The sequence below is a fragment of the Littorina saxatilis genome, linkage group LG8, assembly GCF_037325665.1.
Source record: "Littorina saxatilis isolate snail1 linkage group LG8, US_GU_Lsax_2.0, whole genome shotgun sequence".
Lineage (NCBI taxonomy): Eukaryota > Metazoa > Mollusca > Gastropoda > Littorinimorpha > Littorinidae > Littorina > Littorina saxatilis.
Window position 1 is genome coordinate 31,162,434 of NC_090252.1, and position 19,078 is coordinate 31,181,511.

Below are 19,078 nucleotides of genomic sequence, written 5' to 3' on the forward strand. Positions count from 1 at the left end.
TATTTTGCCAAAAAACAAAGATTTTTTTTCTTCTCCCAAATGCTAAAAAAAGTCTAGGGTCGCGCGAAAAAATAGGGTCGGTCGGGATACCGTAAACAGACTTTTTTTTTTTTTTTTTTTTTGCCTTAGGACAACCAGAAACGTTTTATCCCCGCGACTTTTGTGCGAGTTATGTAAGGTGTGTGTGTGTGTGTGTGTGTGTGTGTGTGAGTGTGCGTTTTGTTTTTTTCATGCGTGCGTGCTTGTGTGTGTGTGTGTGTGTGTGTGTGTGTGTGTGTGTGTGTGTTTGCATGCGTGCGTGCTTGTGTGTGTGTGAGTGTGAGCGTGCATGAATGGGTACGTGCGTGCGTATGTGTGTCTGTCTGTGTGTCTGTGTCTGTGTGTCTGTCTGTCTGCCTGTTGTCTACCTTTCAGTATTTATATATGGCTGTCGGTCTGTTATTACGTCTGTCTGTCTGTCTATCTGTCTGTCGGTGTGGTTGTCTAGGAGTGTATGCGCATGGGCGCGCGTGCGTGTCTGTATCAACAAGTATAGTTAAATGAAACTGACGGGTAATGTGTCATCGTTCGGCAACCTTACTTCACCGATCCCAGTTGATATATATGCAGAACAAGCCACTGACAGCTACTGAAATTGATCACTTGAAACGGTGATCGTACTAATGTGTCAAATTTCGTGATCAATGTGTTCCTCAGGCTGTCATAATCTGCTGTGGTTAGTCGTGCCTGCACACCGCCTTAAGGTATGATGATGATGATGATGATGATGATGATGATGGTTGACAACGACGACGACTATCTTGGGTTTCTTCCAAAATAAGAACTTTCATAGACATGCACAGACAGACACACAGTCACACGCATAAACAAACACACACACACACACACTCACGCATACACACACATACACTCACACACTCTCTCTCTCACACACACACACACACACACGCACGCACGCACGCACGCACGCACACACACATACACACACACTGAGAGGCAGACAGACACACCGACGAACAGAGACAAACAAAAGCAGAAAGTCAGGCAGATCAATTCATTTGAGAATCTTCAGAATAGGCCGAGTCTCTCCCAAACCTGACATGATGACTTCTCATAAATGCTTCACAATAAATAGACTACTAAGGGGAAGAAAAAAACACTACTTATTAGTCAGTATCCTCACTCATCAGTTTTCATTACCACGACTGACTCCGTGTGTCATCTGTCTGTTTCATAGGGAAGGAAAGAGGCCCTCTTGGAAACAATCACACGGAACAATTCAAGAAGGTCGATCAACAAGCAAAGGACCTTGGCGAGACTGATGGAAATCTGAAACCACTTCTCCGTGCATCGTGCAGACACTGCCTCAGTTTGAGTTGAGGCAAGCCAGACACACGTTCGCGCTCGTCCGAGGGGTGAACAATAATATTATGAGCAGAGTGGATGAAGATAATCTACATTTCTGAACAACGCCTGAACTCCCAACTCATTTTGAGTTCTGCCTCCACAAAATTGTTGTGAGGCGGGTGATGTTTTGGTCAGGGGGCGGACATTGTGATCAGAACTTCGGACCATTGTAATCAAAACATCGGACATTGTGATCACAACATCGGACCAATGTAATCAAAACATCGGACATTGTGATCACAACATCGGACCATTGTGATCAAAACATCGGACAGCTTATTGAGAACATCGGACGTTGTGATCACAAAAGTGAGGCTTGGTGAAAGTTAAACTCATCTCATTCACTGTGTGACTTAGGGGCAATCAACTTTTTCATTGGTCACGTGTGACCGGAGGCAGAAGCAGGAAGTGTTTGGAGGCATTCTTGATTGTCGCTCAGTGTGTCAAGTCGACACCATGGCGGCGCTGAAAGCTCTCGTGCAGCGAATCTTCGGCTTCGGTAAAGAAAAGAACGAGAACAAGACAGGTGAGTGTTTGAGTGTGTGTGGGGGTAGGTGGTGGGAGGGGGAGGGGGTGGGGGTAGGCGGTAAGGGTAGTGTTTGTGTTTTTTATGTGTCAAGGGGAAGGGTGCGTGTGTGTGTGGTTGTGAGAGAGAGAATGTGTGTGTGTGTGTGTGTGTGTGTTTGCTTTGCTTGTCTGCTTGCCTGTATGTATGTCTGTTTGTACGTCTGTTTGTCCGTCCGCCTGTATATGTCTGCCTGATCCGTGTGTGTTTAACATCTTGGTTGTTGTTGTTTTTTGATCATGTGTGTCGTTGTCTGAGTATAGCCAAAAAGAGGAAGATTAAAACTATGTAGTAATGTCATCCGGCACGTCTGTGTGCGTTGGTATTAACTAGGCTAATACAGTAAGAAATTAGGTTAATTTAGTAATATATCAATACTGAAAAAGATTTAAGGGCAGAAATTATGCAAGTAAACGCGAATCGCTTACGCTGATGCATTCTCAGTAACAGACTAGCTTTACATATATTGTTGGCCCTCGCTTATTTGCACTCCAAACATAACTGCCGGAACACATTTTGAACACTTTGTGACAAAACTTTGTGACATTGTTCATAGTTCTGCTGACAAAAGTAGCACACATAATGCCCACTAGTGTTCATGAAAGAAACACATAGAGTTCACAAGTGTCCATTTGAACACGATGTGTTTATTATGTCTGCCTCTTTCGCGAGTAGAACTGTGTACTATATTTCACACAGTGTTCAAAACATGTCACAGAAATGTGTTCAAAACATGTCACAGAAATGTGTTCAAAATGTATTCAAAATGTGTTCAAATGTGATCAAAATGTGTTCAAAATGTGATCAAAATGTGATCAAAATGTGTTCAAAATGTGTTCGAAATGTGTTCAATTTTGTTTAGAGTGCACATAAGCGAAGGCCAACGAATATGTAGAGTGAATCTATTCAGAGTGTTCCTCTGTTTGAGTCTTTATCTGTTTCTAGTACCCTTAGTTATGTGCTGGCTATAGCTCTGCTATACATTTGAGTAGTTATCTGTTTCCCTTATCTGTTGACTGGGAAATAAAGCTCTTGTCAACGTTACTTCCTCTTTGTTGCACTTCCTTCAAGAGTATGGGACAAACGGCACTTCTCTGAATAAGAACACTTCTGCTCGGCCAATATCTCTTTTCAAGTACATTTGAATCATTATTAGTTTTGCATGCTTAAACTTGAACCACTTTCTCACACATGGACTATCGACTTGAATAAATGTTCCTGGTAGCCTAAAAAAAAGGGGGAACATTTTTAAATTCTACACTTTGAGTGATTCTGAAGTATTGAATGTCCTCAATTAAAGTCGTGACTTCTTTGCAACTCAATAATAAAAAAAAAGCAGGCAACAAAACAAATGAAGAGGAAAGTTCCACCTCAATGAACGTTCTCTCTAGGCTGAAAGAACCGAATGCCAACTCAATCACTTCTGTCCAAAAGACTTTGAGTGACCGTGAAGCCTTGAATACTTTCAACGAAAGTTGAACATTCTTTAAAATTCAGCAACAACCTGAATAAATCCATAGATGAAAAACAAGTTTATTAATTAATTAATTATTTAAATAATTTAATAACAAACACTTCCAAATATAAATAAAAATTATTTAAACAAAAACTCAGCAGGGGTTGTTATGAAGGGAAGTCTTGTGTAACTACACTGACTAGTTATTACAGTATTCGATAGTACATAGTTGTCGCTTTATGTGTAACCCAACATGACTCATCTGAAACAGTGACTGATCTCACGATAACAGTTGACAGAAACTAAAGATTTGGAAGAGAAGCATGCAATGTGAAAGTAAATATATGTGTTTGATTACAAAGGCTGTTGCAATCTTTACGCAAGGAAAGAGTTGATAAAACTGTGAAATGTTCAGTAAGTAATTGTGTTAACTATAGTTGTCAAACCGGTTTCTGAAAGCTGAATGCGATGAACTAACTTATAGCTGACTTCTCACTAATTAACTTCTTAACCGGCGAACAACCAACGGACTAACTCAATCGCACTAAAAGCTCGCTCACTCATTTCTTATTAGCTAGCTACATAACTAACTAACGAACTAACTAACCCGCTAAATAACCAACTAACTACGGTAATTTATACGCATGATTTGTTTGTTTCTGTGTCAAAATTTAGCTGATAAAAATATTTCAACACGGAGAGACTTAGATGTTGACCACATACCTATACCACCTGTACCTGAACACCTGTGTTGTGATTACGCACCTGGCATGAAAACTTCAAAGAGCTGTGACGTTGATCTCCCACTGATTCGTTCTTGTCGTGTGGACTTCGTTGAAAGAAATAATCCCCCAGGGGGGTCCGAAGATCAAGGAGGAGGAAGGGGGTAGGAGTTGATGGGCGGCGCCTTGTTGAAGGAGGGGGTAGCCAGGAAGTAAAGAAAAAGAGACTTATCGTTCACAATTACACAGGTGTGAAAATGAATATGTAAGTTTGAGAGAAAAAATACATAATATGTATACAGATTGATAGTTTGCATTTTGTCCATGCTGTGTATATATAATAGGCTTGCTTATTTATGTATCTATTTACCTACAAACCAACCAACCTCAGTACCTACTTGCTTACTTAACCACCTATCTTCTATTATTATATCTGTTTACCTACCTACCTACCTACCTACCTACCTACCTACCTACCTACCTACCTACCTACCTATCTATCTATATATCTACAAATGTATGTATCTAGCTATCTATCCATGAGCCAATAACACAATAAACATGCTTTGGGACGTGTACTATTCCGATGGCTACATTATGCTGTCGAGGAAAGTAAATTATATATCCTCGTACGCTTATCTTTTGCAGATCACTAATGTTTATTTTTTATTTTTTTTTAAATTGTTTTTGGGGGGAGTGGAAGGGGGGCAGGAGCTGCTTCTTCTTCTTCTTCTTCTTCTTCTTCTTCTTCTTCTACGTTTCCGTCGCCATGCTAGACTTTCAAGGTTGTTGATGTGATGAAGTCTGCAGTTCACCGCAGGGACTCCGCTGGGCCCCACAGTTTCTCCTTCAGGTCCACGATCTCTAGCCAGATTTTGCTTATCAGGTCCACAATTGTTTGGCATGTGTGGAGGAGGGGAAAACCTGCCCACCCTCTCCTTGTTTGTCCACTTTTTTATTAGCTGACACTCGAAACCCCCACACCGTAGCCCTCTTGTTCGTTTTACTTCATACAATGGGAATATGGTGTGGCACATTACTCTCTGAGTGCATGGTACGCTACACCGCCTTTTCACTCCGAGTATTCAATGCCACTATAATTATTTAGCACACACAGTCTGTGTTTTGCACTGTGATCCCTTGTGTGTCGTTCAACTTCCTTGTAGGCAGTGAGGACAGTTTCACACTGGAAACCTAACAACGCTTCGGTGGCGTAGAGTTTGTAAATAATGTCAGTCACATGGATGTGCATGTGTGTGGGTGGTTGATGGGGTGAGGGAGGGGGGAGTGTGTGTGTGAGTGTGTGTGTGTGTGTGTGTGTGTGCGTGCGTGTGTGTCTGTGTGTGTGTCTGTCTGTCTGTGCATGTGTATGTTTGTGTGTCTGTTTGACTGTCTCACTCTCTCTATCTCTCCCCCCCTCTCTCTCTCTCTCTTTCTGTCTCTGTCTCTTTCTTTCTCTCTCTCTCTCTCTCTCTCACTCTCTCTCTCACTCTCTCTCTCTCTCTTCGTCTCTCTCTCTCTCTCTCTCTCTCTCTCTCTCTCTCTCTCTCTCTCTCTCTCTCTCTCTCTCTCTCTCTCTCTCTCTCTCTCAGAGACTATGATACAGTTTTAGAGCTGACGATGTAAATAAACTATAAAGGACATATTACACGGAAACTTCTGCCACCATCCCATGTTTACTCTATACGCACTGTCCTATCAGTCTCCTATCGCTTTTTGTTAAAATCTGTTTCGTAATTGTTTTGTTTTTGTCACTGAATGTGCGGCTGTACTTGCATGTTAAAGTGTGGCTACTATTTTTAGCGCTGCTTACATAAGCTTTCGCTTCTTGCACACGCAAGGCATGTATGTAAGTAGTGTCAATATATATGCGGCGAGTTGAATACACTGACGGGAAAGGCACAACTAAAAATGGGCCTAAACCAGCTGAAAAATAAAACCTGACGCTTGTGCAGCAGCGAACAGGTAGCCTAACGCGAAAGGTTGCTATTGCAAACTGAACAAAGTTGTCGCACAACACACACACACAGACACAGACAAACAGACAGACAGACTCAGACAGACAGACACAAAAACACGTACACAGTCGCGCACGCACACTGACATACACACACACACACATACACACATATACATACACACACATACATACACACACACACACACACACACTGACATACACACACACACACATACACACATATACATACACACACATACATACACACACACACACACACACACGCACGCACGCACGCACGCACGCACGCACGCACGCACACACTGACATTCCTGTAGACGTGTGAACCACATGTGTGTGTATTTTCAGTACTAGCTAAACCACAGAGAAATCACCCGTACGACGAGGTCACAGATGAACAACTAGATGAAAACAGACGAACACCACCTTCATGTACGTTTGTCAAAGTTGGTTTTGTGTAGATTGATTAGCTAATGTCTTCCTTAATTATATCTGTGTCTGTCTGGTTGTCTCTCTGTCCGCCTGCATTATTTCTTTTCTCGATTGCTGCACACAAGTACACGGCACACGCACACACACAAACGGAACGCGCGCACGCGCGCACACACACACTGTGACACACACACATACACACGCTCTCTCTCAGTCTCTCTTTCACCCTCCCCCACCACACACGCACACCACACACATACACACACACACATACACATACGCACACATATGCTCACGCTCTCTCTCTCTCTCTCTCTCTCTCTCTCTCTCTCTCTCTCTCACTCTCTCTCTCTCTCTCTCTCTCTCTCTCTCTCTCTCTCTCTCTCTCTCTCTCTCTCTGTGTGTGTGTGTGTGTGTGTGTGTGTGTGTGTTGCGTTTCTATATATCTGCCTGTTTCTGCCGTCTATATGTATGTCTCTCTGTCTGTCCATTTATCAGTGAGTCTGTCTGTCTGTCTGTCTGTCAATCTGTGTGCCAAGCTGTGTATATCACTATCAATATTTTGTGTTCTGACACATGGGAGCAGTTGTCGTGGTGATGGTGTACATGTACTCTCTCTAAAAGGATGTACAGCAGAAGTAGTTTTATTCTCTCACGGAAACCGTACTTACTTGAATGTTGATGTGTGTGTGTGTTTTTTCCTCTGCTAACTACTGAACGGTTTGAATTTGCTCAAAAATTCAGTGGCATAGTTCTAACTTTTTGGTTGGGATAATTCTGTTCAATAGCCGGAAAATGTCATGGATGTGTAGCTAAGTATCTGTATCATATTGCCTACAATAGTGTCAATGTTACTCCCAAGGCTAAAGATTTGTACCAGACACAATGCTTACACTTAGTCAATAAATTATTACTCGATTCTTATGCAACATTACAATGTTCGAGTAAAGCAGAATATGTCTGTTTAGTTAGAACACAATGACTTCTCCCTGTTCTTTCTACAGGGAGCAACCATATAAGCACTATACACTGATATGTGACCCTCTACCACGGAACGAGCCGCATGTCACCTTTGCATGATTTTCGTATTTTTACATTTTCCGAAAGAGTGTTTTATGCTCTATCCTGTGACTAAGGTGACCCGCCTCACACTGTTACCAGACACTCCCCGGACTTATAGTACCCAATATTGACGGACTGTGTGATGATATCTTCTGCTATGGTCTGTTGAGACAGTGATATCAAAATCGAGACCGGAGCTCGAGATTTTGACATCACTGTCGAAACAGACCAATAGCAGAAGATATCGTCACACAGTCAGTCAATGTTAGATATATTGCTAATTCTCTGGACATTTTGTATTTACTGTAAAGAAATTACAAAAGTATGTGTCTCAGTTTTGGCTGTTCCATATCCCTCCCTCTGATTATTATTTCTTTTTGTTCACTCTTTTCTTGTACTTTTCAGTATTTCAAAATGTCTTTTCTTTCAAAAAGTCTTTAGTCACTTGCTCAACTAAATTCTGGGATAATTACATTTTCATATATATTTGTTTGTTTTTAAATGTAGGTGTTTTTGTTTTTGAAGTGGGGAAGCAATAAAGAGGTCGTCGATATCAAAACTGATATCGACGGAAATGTCGTCGATATCACTTTTACAATGAGCTCAGTTTTGCCCAATTGACCAATGGAAATCCACGTAACATATGAAATAGCAATATTTAAGCCTAGCGCAGAACCGCGCGAGGTGACATGCGACTCATTTCGTGGTGGAGGGTCACATATGCTCCGGACTCAAATAGCATTACAATGCTGAAGACGCCGGAGACAATAAACAATAATAACCAACTGGTATGCTATAATACGTTATTTTGTTGTCGTCTTGTGTGGTGAGATACGTACCGCGATATAAATCCTCGTCACGGTAAATAAAATAAAATAAATAAATAAATATTGAACCGGCACACAGCAAGCTCAGTTTCTTCCTTCTTTCCCTACATTAACAAACAGCACCCCCCAGACATCACCCTTACGATGAAGTGACGGACGAGCAACTGAATCAGAAACGAAAAGCAGCGCCACGTGTTCATCCGTACGACGAAGTGTCGGACGCCGTCTTGCAGGAAAATCGCAGCAAACCCCAACCTGCCCGTCGCCATAACTACGACCAGATTGACCTTGACCGCACCATGTCCAAGGTCAAGAATGATGTAAGTGTGTGAGAGAGAGACTGTGTGTGTGTGTGTGTGTGTGTGCTTGCGTGCGTGTGTGTGTGTGTGTGTGTGTGTGTGTGTGTGTGTGTGTGTGTGTGCGTGCGCGCGTGCGTGCGTGCGTGCGTGCGTGTGTGTGTGTGTGTGTGTGTGCGTGTGTGTGTGTGTGCGTGTGTGTGTGTGTGTGTGCGTGTGTGATCATAATAGATGTGTCAGTGCACACAACTGCCGTGTGCTGACAAAACCGAGTAAGTCCACTGAAGCTAGTTCTGAGATAAACGACTTTTTCTGTTTTATTACATTTCTCAAAAGGGACGATTAGCTTGATCAACCTACAGAGATAATAAGATAAATAGCATTAATGTACGTTTACAACCCGAGTTTGATAATGATCTGATGGATGGTTTTTGTTTTGTTGGGCATTTTGTGGACTTACTTGGTTTTGTCACTTTTTTCCATTATATCAGATCTAAAAAATTTGACAGATCTAAGCAAGTGGACTTACTTGGTTTTGTCAAAACATTTGGAAGAAAAAGTAATGCTTTTTTTGAAGATGAAAGTCGCTTGTTCATTTCAATGCGTTATTCTCTCAGGTGCCAGGAGAAACGTTCCGTATAACTCTCGCTTACTCTATTACACATGTCGTGTGCACATTAGAGCGCTTACTTCCCCTTGCTTATTTGATCTCTAAACAACGCTCTGGCTCATTTCGGTACGATTCTCACAGATACTTTCGAAGCGAACCTGTAACAATGTGTGCGTTTGTGTGTTTGTTCTGATTAAAACCAGTCTTGATCTAAGGACTATGTCCAGTCAAGAATAAAAGCTGGTTCTTGTGTATGACTGTGTACGTGAGTGTTAGTTTGAGTGCCTTGGAGAATGATGAGCATATCAGATTGCGGTGATTTGCTAAAATACATATTATTCACGTACAATTTTTTAAGCTACACAGCATGTTTTTTTGTTCCGGTAATGTTTTGTTGTTGTAAGTTTGGGTGGTTCGGTTACTACTATAGTTACAGCCTTAAATCACATTATTTGAAATTCAAATCAAACACTATTTACCCGGGTTTGATGTCTTAAAAATCGTTTCTTGAAATTGTTATTAAGAAATATTTCTGGACATTAAAATGCTAGCACAGGCACGAAAGTGATTTTATTGCAGGTGTCAATGTTTCCTGAATCTATTTATAGATGTGTTACGTTTGAATTGATATTAAGCAATTCAGGTGCCGTGTGGACATGGTACGGAAACATTCACTGTCCCGATTGACGGGTTTTAACAGCGAGGACGCAATTTTTGTGAAGGCGTTCTTCTTCTTCTTCTTTTGCGTTCGTGGGCTGAAGCTCCCACGTACACGTGTGCTTTTGCACGAGTGGATTTGTACGTGGATGACCGTTTTTACAAAACCATTTAGGCAGCCATACGCCGTTTTCGGTGAAAGCATGCTGGGTATTTTCGTGTTTCTATAACCCACCGAACTCTGCTTTGGACTGCACGATCTTTTCCGTGCGCATTTGGTCTTATGCTTGCGTGTACACACGAAGGGTGATAAGGCACCAGCAGGCCTGCACGTAACCTGGGATATCGGAAAAATCTTCACCTTAATTACCCGTCAGGTGCGGCCGGGATTCGAACCCACGACCTTCCGCTTTGGTAAGTCATTTTTTTTCCAAATGATATTTTTTGTTCATCAAAAAGAAGAAATCAATGCGCATCTTGTGTGCTAATTTCTACTTTTTAGAGTGCTTAGATAAGTCCACAACCAAAAACAACTTTTTAAGTGTGCATGAATGTTTTGACAAAACCAAGTAAGTCCAAGGGGTTCCCAATTTTCCTATAATGATAGTTTTAAAATTCTTGTCAGACGACCCATACAGAAAATACGTCATTTTAAGTTTAGAACTCACAAATGACGTCATTTAAAGTTTAGAACACACAAATGACCTCTTTCGATAAGGCGAGACATAATGACGTCACCTTATGACGTTTTATTTTAAACATTTTTCTTCTCTATCTATATAATTCACCTGACGATCCTTGTCTCTCTCTCTCTCTCCCTCCCTCTATCCCTCCCTATCTCTCTCTTTTCCTCCCTCCATCTCTCTTTCTATCCCTCCCTACCTCTCTCGCTATCTCTCTCCCTCTTACCCTCTTCCTCCCTCCCTAATTCCTCTTTCCCTTTATTTCTCTCTCTCCCTCCATCCCCCCCCCCCCCCCCGATTTCTTTCCCCTCTCTCACTCTCTCCATGTTTAGTCTCTCTCTCTCTCTCTCTCTCTCTCTCTCTCTCTCTCTCTCTCTCTCTCTCTCTCTCTCCATCTTGTGCAAATTCGTAATGTTAACGTTATTTTCACTGTTTTGTCATTTATCTTGACAACACTTCTTCTTTAGCAGCCATGCTTGCACCAAAACTAGCACCCCTACTAACAAGTAAAATGCCGCAAGAATATTCGGATTGACTTTGACGTCATACTGGCAAAAACATTGCATTCTGATTGGTTATAGCGTCATAAAGGTTCTTGTGATTGGTGGATGGACTTACTTGGTTTTACCAGCAAATTGACATGTAATTTTTTTTGAGAAATGTTTGAAGTTGTGGACTTACTTTTCTATATCTCCTTATCTATTTACTTTACAAAGTCAAAATTTACACACAGGCTGCTTCTTGATTTTTTAGTTTTGATGAACAAAAAGATATCATTTTTGGGAAAAAATGGACTTACTCGGTTTTGTCAGCACATGGCAGATGTACTTTAAACAGTTTTTAAGGTGTGGACTTACTTTTTTATATCTCCTTATCTATTTATTTTACAAAGTCACAATTTACACATAAGGTGCGCCTTAATTTCTAAGCTTTGATGAACAAAAAATATCATTTTTGAAAAAAATGGACTTACTCGGTTTTGTCAGCACACGGCAGACAACTCAGTGAGAGAACGTGTCAGTGCAATCCAGTCTACACGCTGCTATGTACATCAGGTTTCTACTTATGAGAACAGTGGGTAGATGGAGGGAGGGAGGGGGAGGGGGGGGGTACGGAGGAGGACACTAACAGACAAAGAAAAAGGACAATCAGTGACATTTGCGTTTCATTTTTTTTTAACGTCCCGTCAACCGATCGGGCTATGCGGGAGAAGGCGAATCACAAAGTTGACAGGCTGAATTCAGGAAGGGAAAACCATGCAGTATCATTTATTTATGGTTCAGAACAAATAATGCCGTCGTTATAATGGTTTATGTTAGCGTGTAATGATTGTGTTTATTTTGCAAGTTTGGATCCGGTCAGTCTTGATTATTGTATCAATCAGGATGTCACGTGCATGCTCGCATTGCTGATTGTGTCTGTTAGGATTTCTTTGTTTTTATTGTGTCAGTTTGAATTCAGTTTAAATAGGTGGGTGGTTTTTTTTTTTACTATATATGGACTTTGAAAAATTGGTTCTACATGTAGATAAGTAGCAGTGAGCTACTTTGTATTCGATGCTTTTTTTTTCAGTAGCGTAAATTTAGAACACCGGTTTTTTTGTTTGCACGCACTAGTTTCCTTCCGTCATTACAGTATCTAAATGAATAATTACATATTGACAGAAAAGTAATTGGCCGACCATAGCATAACAAAGTTTTAAATACAATTTCGCCAGGTTCCATCGAATGGACGCAAGGACGACAACCCAGCACTGAACTACGTGGACGTGGTACTTCCGGCCGGGATGAGCGAGAGTGACGTCAGAGCCAAGAAAGAGGCGCAATCAACGGTGTACTCGGAAGTTCGAGCAAGTACCAGTGCCGGCGGTGGATCTAAATCTTAAGTAATTTAGATCTCGGATGATCAAACTGACTGACGTGTTAGGACTGAGTCACTGATGGTGATGTGTGTGTGTCCTGAGGGTAGTGACTGGTGTGGTGTTATTGTGATATGGACTCGGTCAATGCTGAAATGCTCGAAAGAAAATTATCAAAATTACTATCTGAGTGGCTAGATCTAGATTTTGTTGTTGTTGTTGTTATTGTTGTTGTTTGATCTGTTCATATCTGTGTCTCTCTCTCTCTCTCTCTCTCTCTCTCTCTCTCTCTCTCTCTCTCTCTCTCTCTCTCTCTCTCTCTCTCTCTCTCTCTCTCTCTCTCTTGTTTGAAGCATTTAAAATAATTGTTAAAAAAAAAAGTTTTTGCATCATGTAGTGTATATGCGCACGTGCGATTGCGTATTGATGCGTTTACGAATGTTTGTGCGAGTGTGTGTGTGTTTGAGCGTGCGTGTATGTGTGTGTGTGTGTGTCAGTGTTTGTGTGTGTGTGAGTGTGTGTGAAAGAGAGAGAGAGATAGAGAGAGAGGGGTGGAGAGAGATAGAGAGAGAGGGGTGGAGAGAGAGTGATAGAGAGAGAGGGGTGGAGAGATAGAGAGAGAGAGAGAGATAGAGAGAGAGGGGTGGAGAGAGAGAGATAGAGAGAGAGGGGTGGAGAGAGAGTGCAAGAGAGATAATGAGAGATGCGTTTCCTACTTTAGTGGTAGTATATTTTTGTCATTGTTTGTAGTTCTCAAGTGTGAGACATATCTGAAATCCGTCACGATGAATAAACGCTCCATTGCAAAACGGAACATTCGCACAAGATTTTAGCAAATGTAATAGATACGACATGAGTATTTCCCGTCTTTTCTTTCCTTTTCTATTTGGATGACCTCGGTCTGAGTTTTATCAAAGGTCACATCATGAATCTCGCTCAAAAGAGTCTGAATAATTAAAACGAGAATAGTATTCGTTGACAGGATGTTTGTGTGTTAGTGTGTGTGTTAGTGTGTGTGTTTGTGTGCGTGCGTGTGTGTGTGTGTGTGTTATTGTGTGTGTGTGTGCGTGTGTGCGCGAGCTTGTATGTGTGTGCGTGCGTGCGTGCTTGCTTGCATGTGTGTGTGTGTGTGCGTGCGCGCTTGCGAGCGTAGTGTGTGTGTGTGTGGGGGGGGGAAGGGGAGGGGTAGCATATTCGTTCGCAGACATCAAAGCCAAATCGCATACTATTTATTATGTATATCAAATTATTTCCTTTTGCATTAACAATGACGTAGGCTTGTCAGCTTAGCGTGACTGTCTACAGGGTACGACAGTATTGTCGCGACGATTCTCCATTGTTCACTTTTTTAAATGTAGGCCTTTTCTTCCAATAATTAAACAGTTAAGAGCCAGTGCAAGCACAGAGCATTATATAGGGTGACATAGACTTAGTCATATCCAAAGGGTTAGAGTGAAAGGAGGTGCAAATGTGTCGTATGTTTGCTTCGGAAATAGGGATTTAGAGAGAGAAGGGTTAACGGTTTCCTCCGAAATTGAAACAAAGAGTCAGGGAACTTAACAACCAGATGGCCTACAGCTCAGACCAAATACCGGGCTTAGTCGCGTGGAAAGTGTGAAAGCTTTCCATAACTGAGCCCGAAGTAGACTTCGCACAAACTTCACGGCAGTACACTTTGCAAAGACTTTTTACCGAAAATTCGCAATGCAAAATAGCTTCGTGCATCGACTTTGCTCAAGTAGACTTCGCGACTCGACTTCGCGCAATACATATCAGGCGTCAGGGTGGTGGTGTATGGTAATGTCGGTTTATACTTGTTCGTATCACTGTGAGTGAAGTTGCGGTACAAAATAGACTTAATCATATGGAAAGGGTTTGGCTATTTAAAACAAAACGGTCATTGTGATCACAAAACATATTCGCCTTATTGTCAGGGACTGCATAGCGTTGGGTTAAAAATACAATCGCACAGGATGTTAAACGATATTAAACCAAACTTTGTAATGTCCTGCATAAACACTTGCCTCCACATTGTCTGTTTCCTAGATCCTCAGTGCCTGTTCCTGAAGCACAATCTTTAAAATGTTGCCCATTCACAATTATAGATTGATATTTTTTATGCTCACATTGTTCTCGATAAGCTTGACCTTTGTTGCAGGTCGTGATGATACTACTGTTAAAGATGCTTAAAATGTTTGTGAACAGATACTTTCAATGAATTGAATTTACACACACAAAGTTTCTGTGACGTGCACTTGCACATTTCTGGCATTGCAAGGAAAACCGCTGGTTTGTTTTCAATAGTGGTAAACACCGTGTGTTTTATTAAACTTTTATAAAGAGGAGACAAACTGTATTAAATGTGCTGTTTCTGTTTTGACTGTGTTGAAATGTTAAAATAATTTGATTTTAAAATATGTTATTGTTTCTTTGTTTATTTTGTGTGGTTGTTTTATTTTTAACTAAATATCAAACAGTAGCAGAGTAATCGATCCAAATGAAAATTATGACGAAGAATAAATAGATTAGTAGAATTTAAATAAGCTCGCCTTGTTTTCACCTAAATATTCAACTGACAATGCGTTTTTGTTAATATAATCTACACAATCAATACAGAAGCTTTGTGGTGGTACGTACGTTCTTAAATGATTATATTTATCCAGAAAACCACAACACCGATATTTGTACAAGGTTACATTGAAAGTTTTGAGAAGGTTTCACGTTCATTGCGTATACTTTGTACATCTTAATAAAAAATAATAGACAATGTTCGGAAACTATGACATTTTTTTCTCTCAAACGTTATCATTTTCATAACAGCACGAATAAACATCTTTGGATTTTGTTTGGCTTTGGTTTTCTTTCTTAACGGTATTTACGTTGTTCATATTTTGAGGAAACTGACAGCTAAGGGGAGATAATTCGGAGAAAAAAGAGAATGACTGGCAAAGACTGTCTTGGATGCAAATAATGTCGGAAAATGTCACGTGTTTTGCAATTTAGATGCAAGTTTCATGCACAGTAGTATCACTCACGATGAAAAGACAACTTTGGGATCAATCTTCTTCTTCTTCTTCTGCGTTCGTGGGCTGAAACTCCCAGCACACTCGTGTTTTTTGCATGAGTGGAATTTTACGTGTATGACCGTTTTTTACCCCGCCATTTAGGCAGCCATACGCCGTTTTCGGAGGAATGGGATCAATCAAAAGTGCCCCGATATTGCAGGTGGGCTGTCATGACAGGTATACTTTGGGGAAGAGAATAGACAAAGGGACCACAAAAGGTGCCCTCTATTGAGAGGTGGTCTGTATTTGAAAGGGCCTTGCATCACGAGTACCACTTTCTGTGGACACAGCTGCAGGTGTTCTTATAGCTTGGACAACTAGTTAAGTATCAAGAACCTGTCCATGTGATGCATTTTTTGTTTTAAAAGCATTCAACGCTAGAAATCAATTTCCCTATTTTTGTAAGGACAAACAATAAAGTCTTGAGTCTTGCTGGAATTCTGAGAACTTGCACAAATGTATTCCTTTGAGATTGTTGATACTACTGACACTACTGAGACAAACCGAGGAATATGAAAGAACACTTTTATTCTTTTATTAGGTATAAAAAGTTGTCAGTCCTGAAGGTATTGAGTCACAAGACCATGACTTTATACAACTAGAAAATAACAATAAACAAAATAATAACAATGGTAACTACTGGTACATGTAGTGGAAGAATAGAAGGGACACGTCTATCAACATAAAAATCAGCAAACACTTGAACAGCTTACTGCAGCGACCTAACATCCTCCCCAGGAGTGTCTGTAAAATTAACAAGTGTTGCAGCGGAACGAAATTCTGATGTGGATGGAGCACTGAGTACTGGGACGGGGCGGCGTGAAGGCATACTGGGACAAGGAACAAGCGTCGGGACAAGCAAGAGAAAGAGGGAGAACAAAAAGAAGAACAAAGAGAAGAACAAAAAGCGAGGAAAGAGAAAAGGAGAGAGAGTAGGGAGAAAAAATGAGAAGGAAACAAAAAGAAAACAAAAGTAGAAAGATGAGAAAGAGGAGACAAAAGTAGAGAAGAAGAAAGCAAAAAGAGCAAAAGTAAGTGAAAAAGAGAGAGGACAAAAAAGTAGAAAGAAGAGAAAAAATAATAATAAAAAAATTAGAAAAAAAAAAAAAAAGCTTACTGCTTTTCCCAATCACTAAATGGTGATCAGTTTGATCCTTCCAACCCGCCCTGATATGGCCCTTCGTGGTCGGCTGGGCGTTAAGCAAGCAAACAAACAAACAAACAAACAAAATCCTTCCAACTACAGACCAATTTCATCTTCTCTAATCAAGCCTAGAAATAACAAGTTACTCTTGTACTTCAATACATGTAATTAACTTCATGCTGATCAGTCCAGCTTCAGAAGATAAACAATCCCTCTAAAAGAGCACATAAAACAAAAAGCCTGGCTACGTAAGTTATCTATTTTCAACATCAGAGACAACAATGTTTGAGATGTTCTAAACTGAGTGGTATGATATTTGTTTATTTTACTAAAACGTGTGATGTAATGAATCACTGTCTTGTGTTGAAGAAACGTTATTGTTATTGGGTGTTATATTATACATTCTCCCACCGTCTTATATTTGTTTGTTTGTTTGCTCAACGCCCAGCCGACCACGAAGGGCCATATCAGGACGGTGCTGCTTTGACATATAACGTGCGCCACACACAAGACAGAAGTCGCAGCACAGGCTTCATGTCTCATCCAGTCACATTATTCTGACACCGGACCAACCAGTCCTAGGACTAACCCCATAATGCCAGACGCCAGGCGGAGCAGCCACTAGATTGCCAATTTTAAAGTCTTAGGTATGACCCGGCCGGGGTTCGAACCCACGACCTCCCGATTACGGGGCGGACGCCTTACCACCAGGCCAACCGTGCCGGTCCGTGTTATATTGATTCTGGTAAAGCATTTGATGTAATTAACCATTGTGTTCTGTTTAACAAACTGAAGTGTTATAGGAAATAAGTTAATGCCCTTCGATAACTAACATCCTTTCTTGATCAACAGCAGCAAACTCTACATCTCAATAAAAAAAATATCAAAAAAATATGTGACAAACATTAACTTTAAAACATGAAATGATCCAAGGTAGTGTTCTAGACCCACTTCTGTTTTGTATCTACATAAATTACCCTCCTTCTCGTCATTCATAACTAAGTCCACTTCCCCAAACTGTTTTTTGTTGTTCTTGCATGTACTCATTTCAATACTTGTCAATCTGTTGGTCACCACTGATAAATGCTTGGTTTGTATTTTATTATTATATTAAAGTTGTACATCCTGTCCGAGGCCAGGCCTAGATGTAAAAGAGTACAAAAAAAGCTTTATTTATGACTCACAATAAAATCAACTTACCCGAGATCTTACAGAAAGCACAGAATCTTACAGGATTTTGGAAACATTTTTTTTATATTAAGAGATGTAATCTGTCAGTCACCATTAAAAAAAGAAAATTATTTGAAGAAAAGCTTTTCTGAAATGTAGAAGTTCACAACACGCTCTGAGAAAAGAAAAGTGTAAGATTAGAACTGTTGAAGAATGACAAACAATGACTTTATTTCAGATTATCTCCCCTGCCCTATGGAGCCCTCAGTTGTGTGTCATTTCAATCCTTACATTATGCAGTAGGAGTCTTTGAGATCCAACCATATTGTTTTTCTTTAACATGTTCAATCAATTCACAATAGCAAATTGTTTTAAATCCACTTTCCAGATTGTCCAATGTGTATAAGTATAGATATATTACAATACATGTACAATGCATAAAGTAACATGCTTATGTTGTGTTTCTTTTAGTTCATCTTAATTACAAAGTCAAGCAGAAGTGTATTCAAAAAAAAAAGAAGGCACTTAATTCCGTAATGTGTAACAACTATATAATTATTTAATCCATCAGAAGTAAGTGTGCTACTTTAATATTTTTGCTGTAACCATAGTAAGAAACTACTGTGTGCAAAACTAGTTCCATGCACAGTTACACTGTCAACCATTTCCCTCGTTTCAAATTGTCTCCCCTTTACCATGCATTTCTACTGTTAGCATCATATTAAGACCAATATCCTATCATCAAAGATTGCTCGCAAACAAAGCAATACTGTATTTCTTATGTAAAGACATTTCATTTACTGTACATGTAGTACTTGTTCATCTTACAATCTTCACTTGAACTAAACAACAACATGACAGAAAAACAAAAACAAAACATCCATTTTTATTGGCTTCTTATGACATGTCAACTTCTTCCCTAAATGTTTTAAGTCTCTCTACACGAACGAATCAAAACAGCAAAAACCAACAACAAACAAATGCTGATGACAGGCATCCTATTAATTAAAATTTGTATCCTGACAGCCTCCTTCTCCAAATGTTCATTTCAAAAGAACTAATAAATTCACTTCGGCTTGCACAACATGCTTTATGGCTAATACAAAGCAGGAGATGTTCTAAACTGTGTGGTATGATATTTGT

General features: G+C 40.3%; 1 protein-coding gene across 2 annotated transcripts in view; it reads left to right on the forward strand.

The window, feature by feature from the left end:
• The window catches only part of LOC138973282 (uncharacterized), a 19,630-nt gene extending 6,488 nt beyond the window's left edge, over positions 1-13,142 (forward strand). Inside the window, exons 2-5 of one of the 2 annotated variants that reach the window (XM_070346002.1) lie at positions 1,238-1,933; positions 6,480-6,563; positions 8,573-8,772; positions 12,416-13,142. In XM_070346002.1, coding sequence (XP_070202103.1) covers positions 1,864-1,933; positions 6,480-6,563; positions 8,573-8,772; positions 12,416-12,583 — 522 coding nt within the window. In that variant the 5' untranslated portion in view covers positions 1,238-1,863 and the 3' untranslated portion in view covers positions 12,584-13,142. The remainder of the gene's footprint in view (positions 1-1,237; positions 1,934-6,479; positions 6,564-8,572; positions 8,773-12,415) is intronic. The other variant, XM_070346003.1, reaches the window with a different exon arrangement.
• Positions 13,143-19,078: the final 5,936 nt, after the last annotated feature.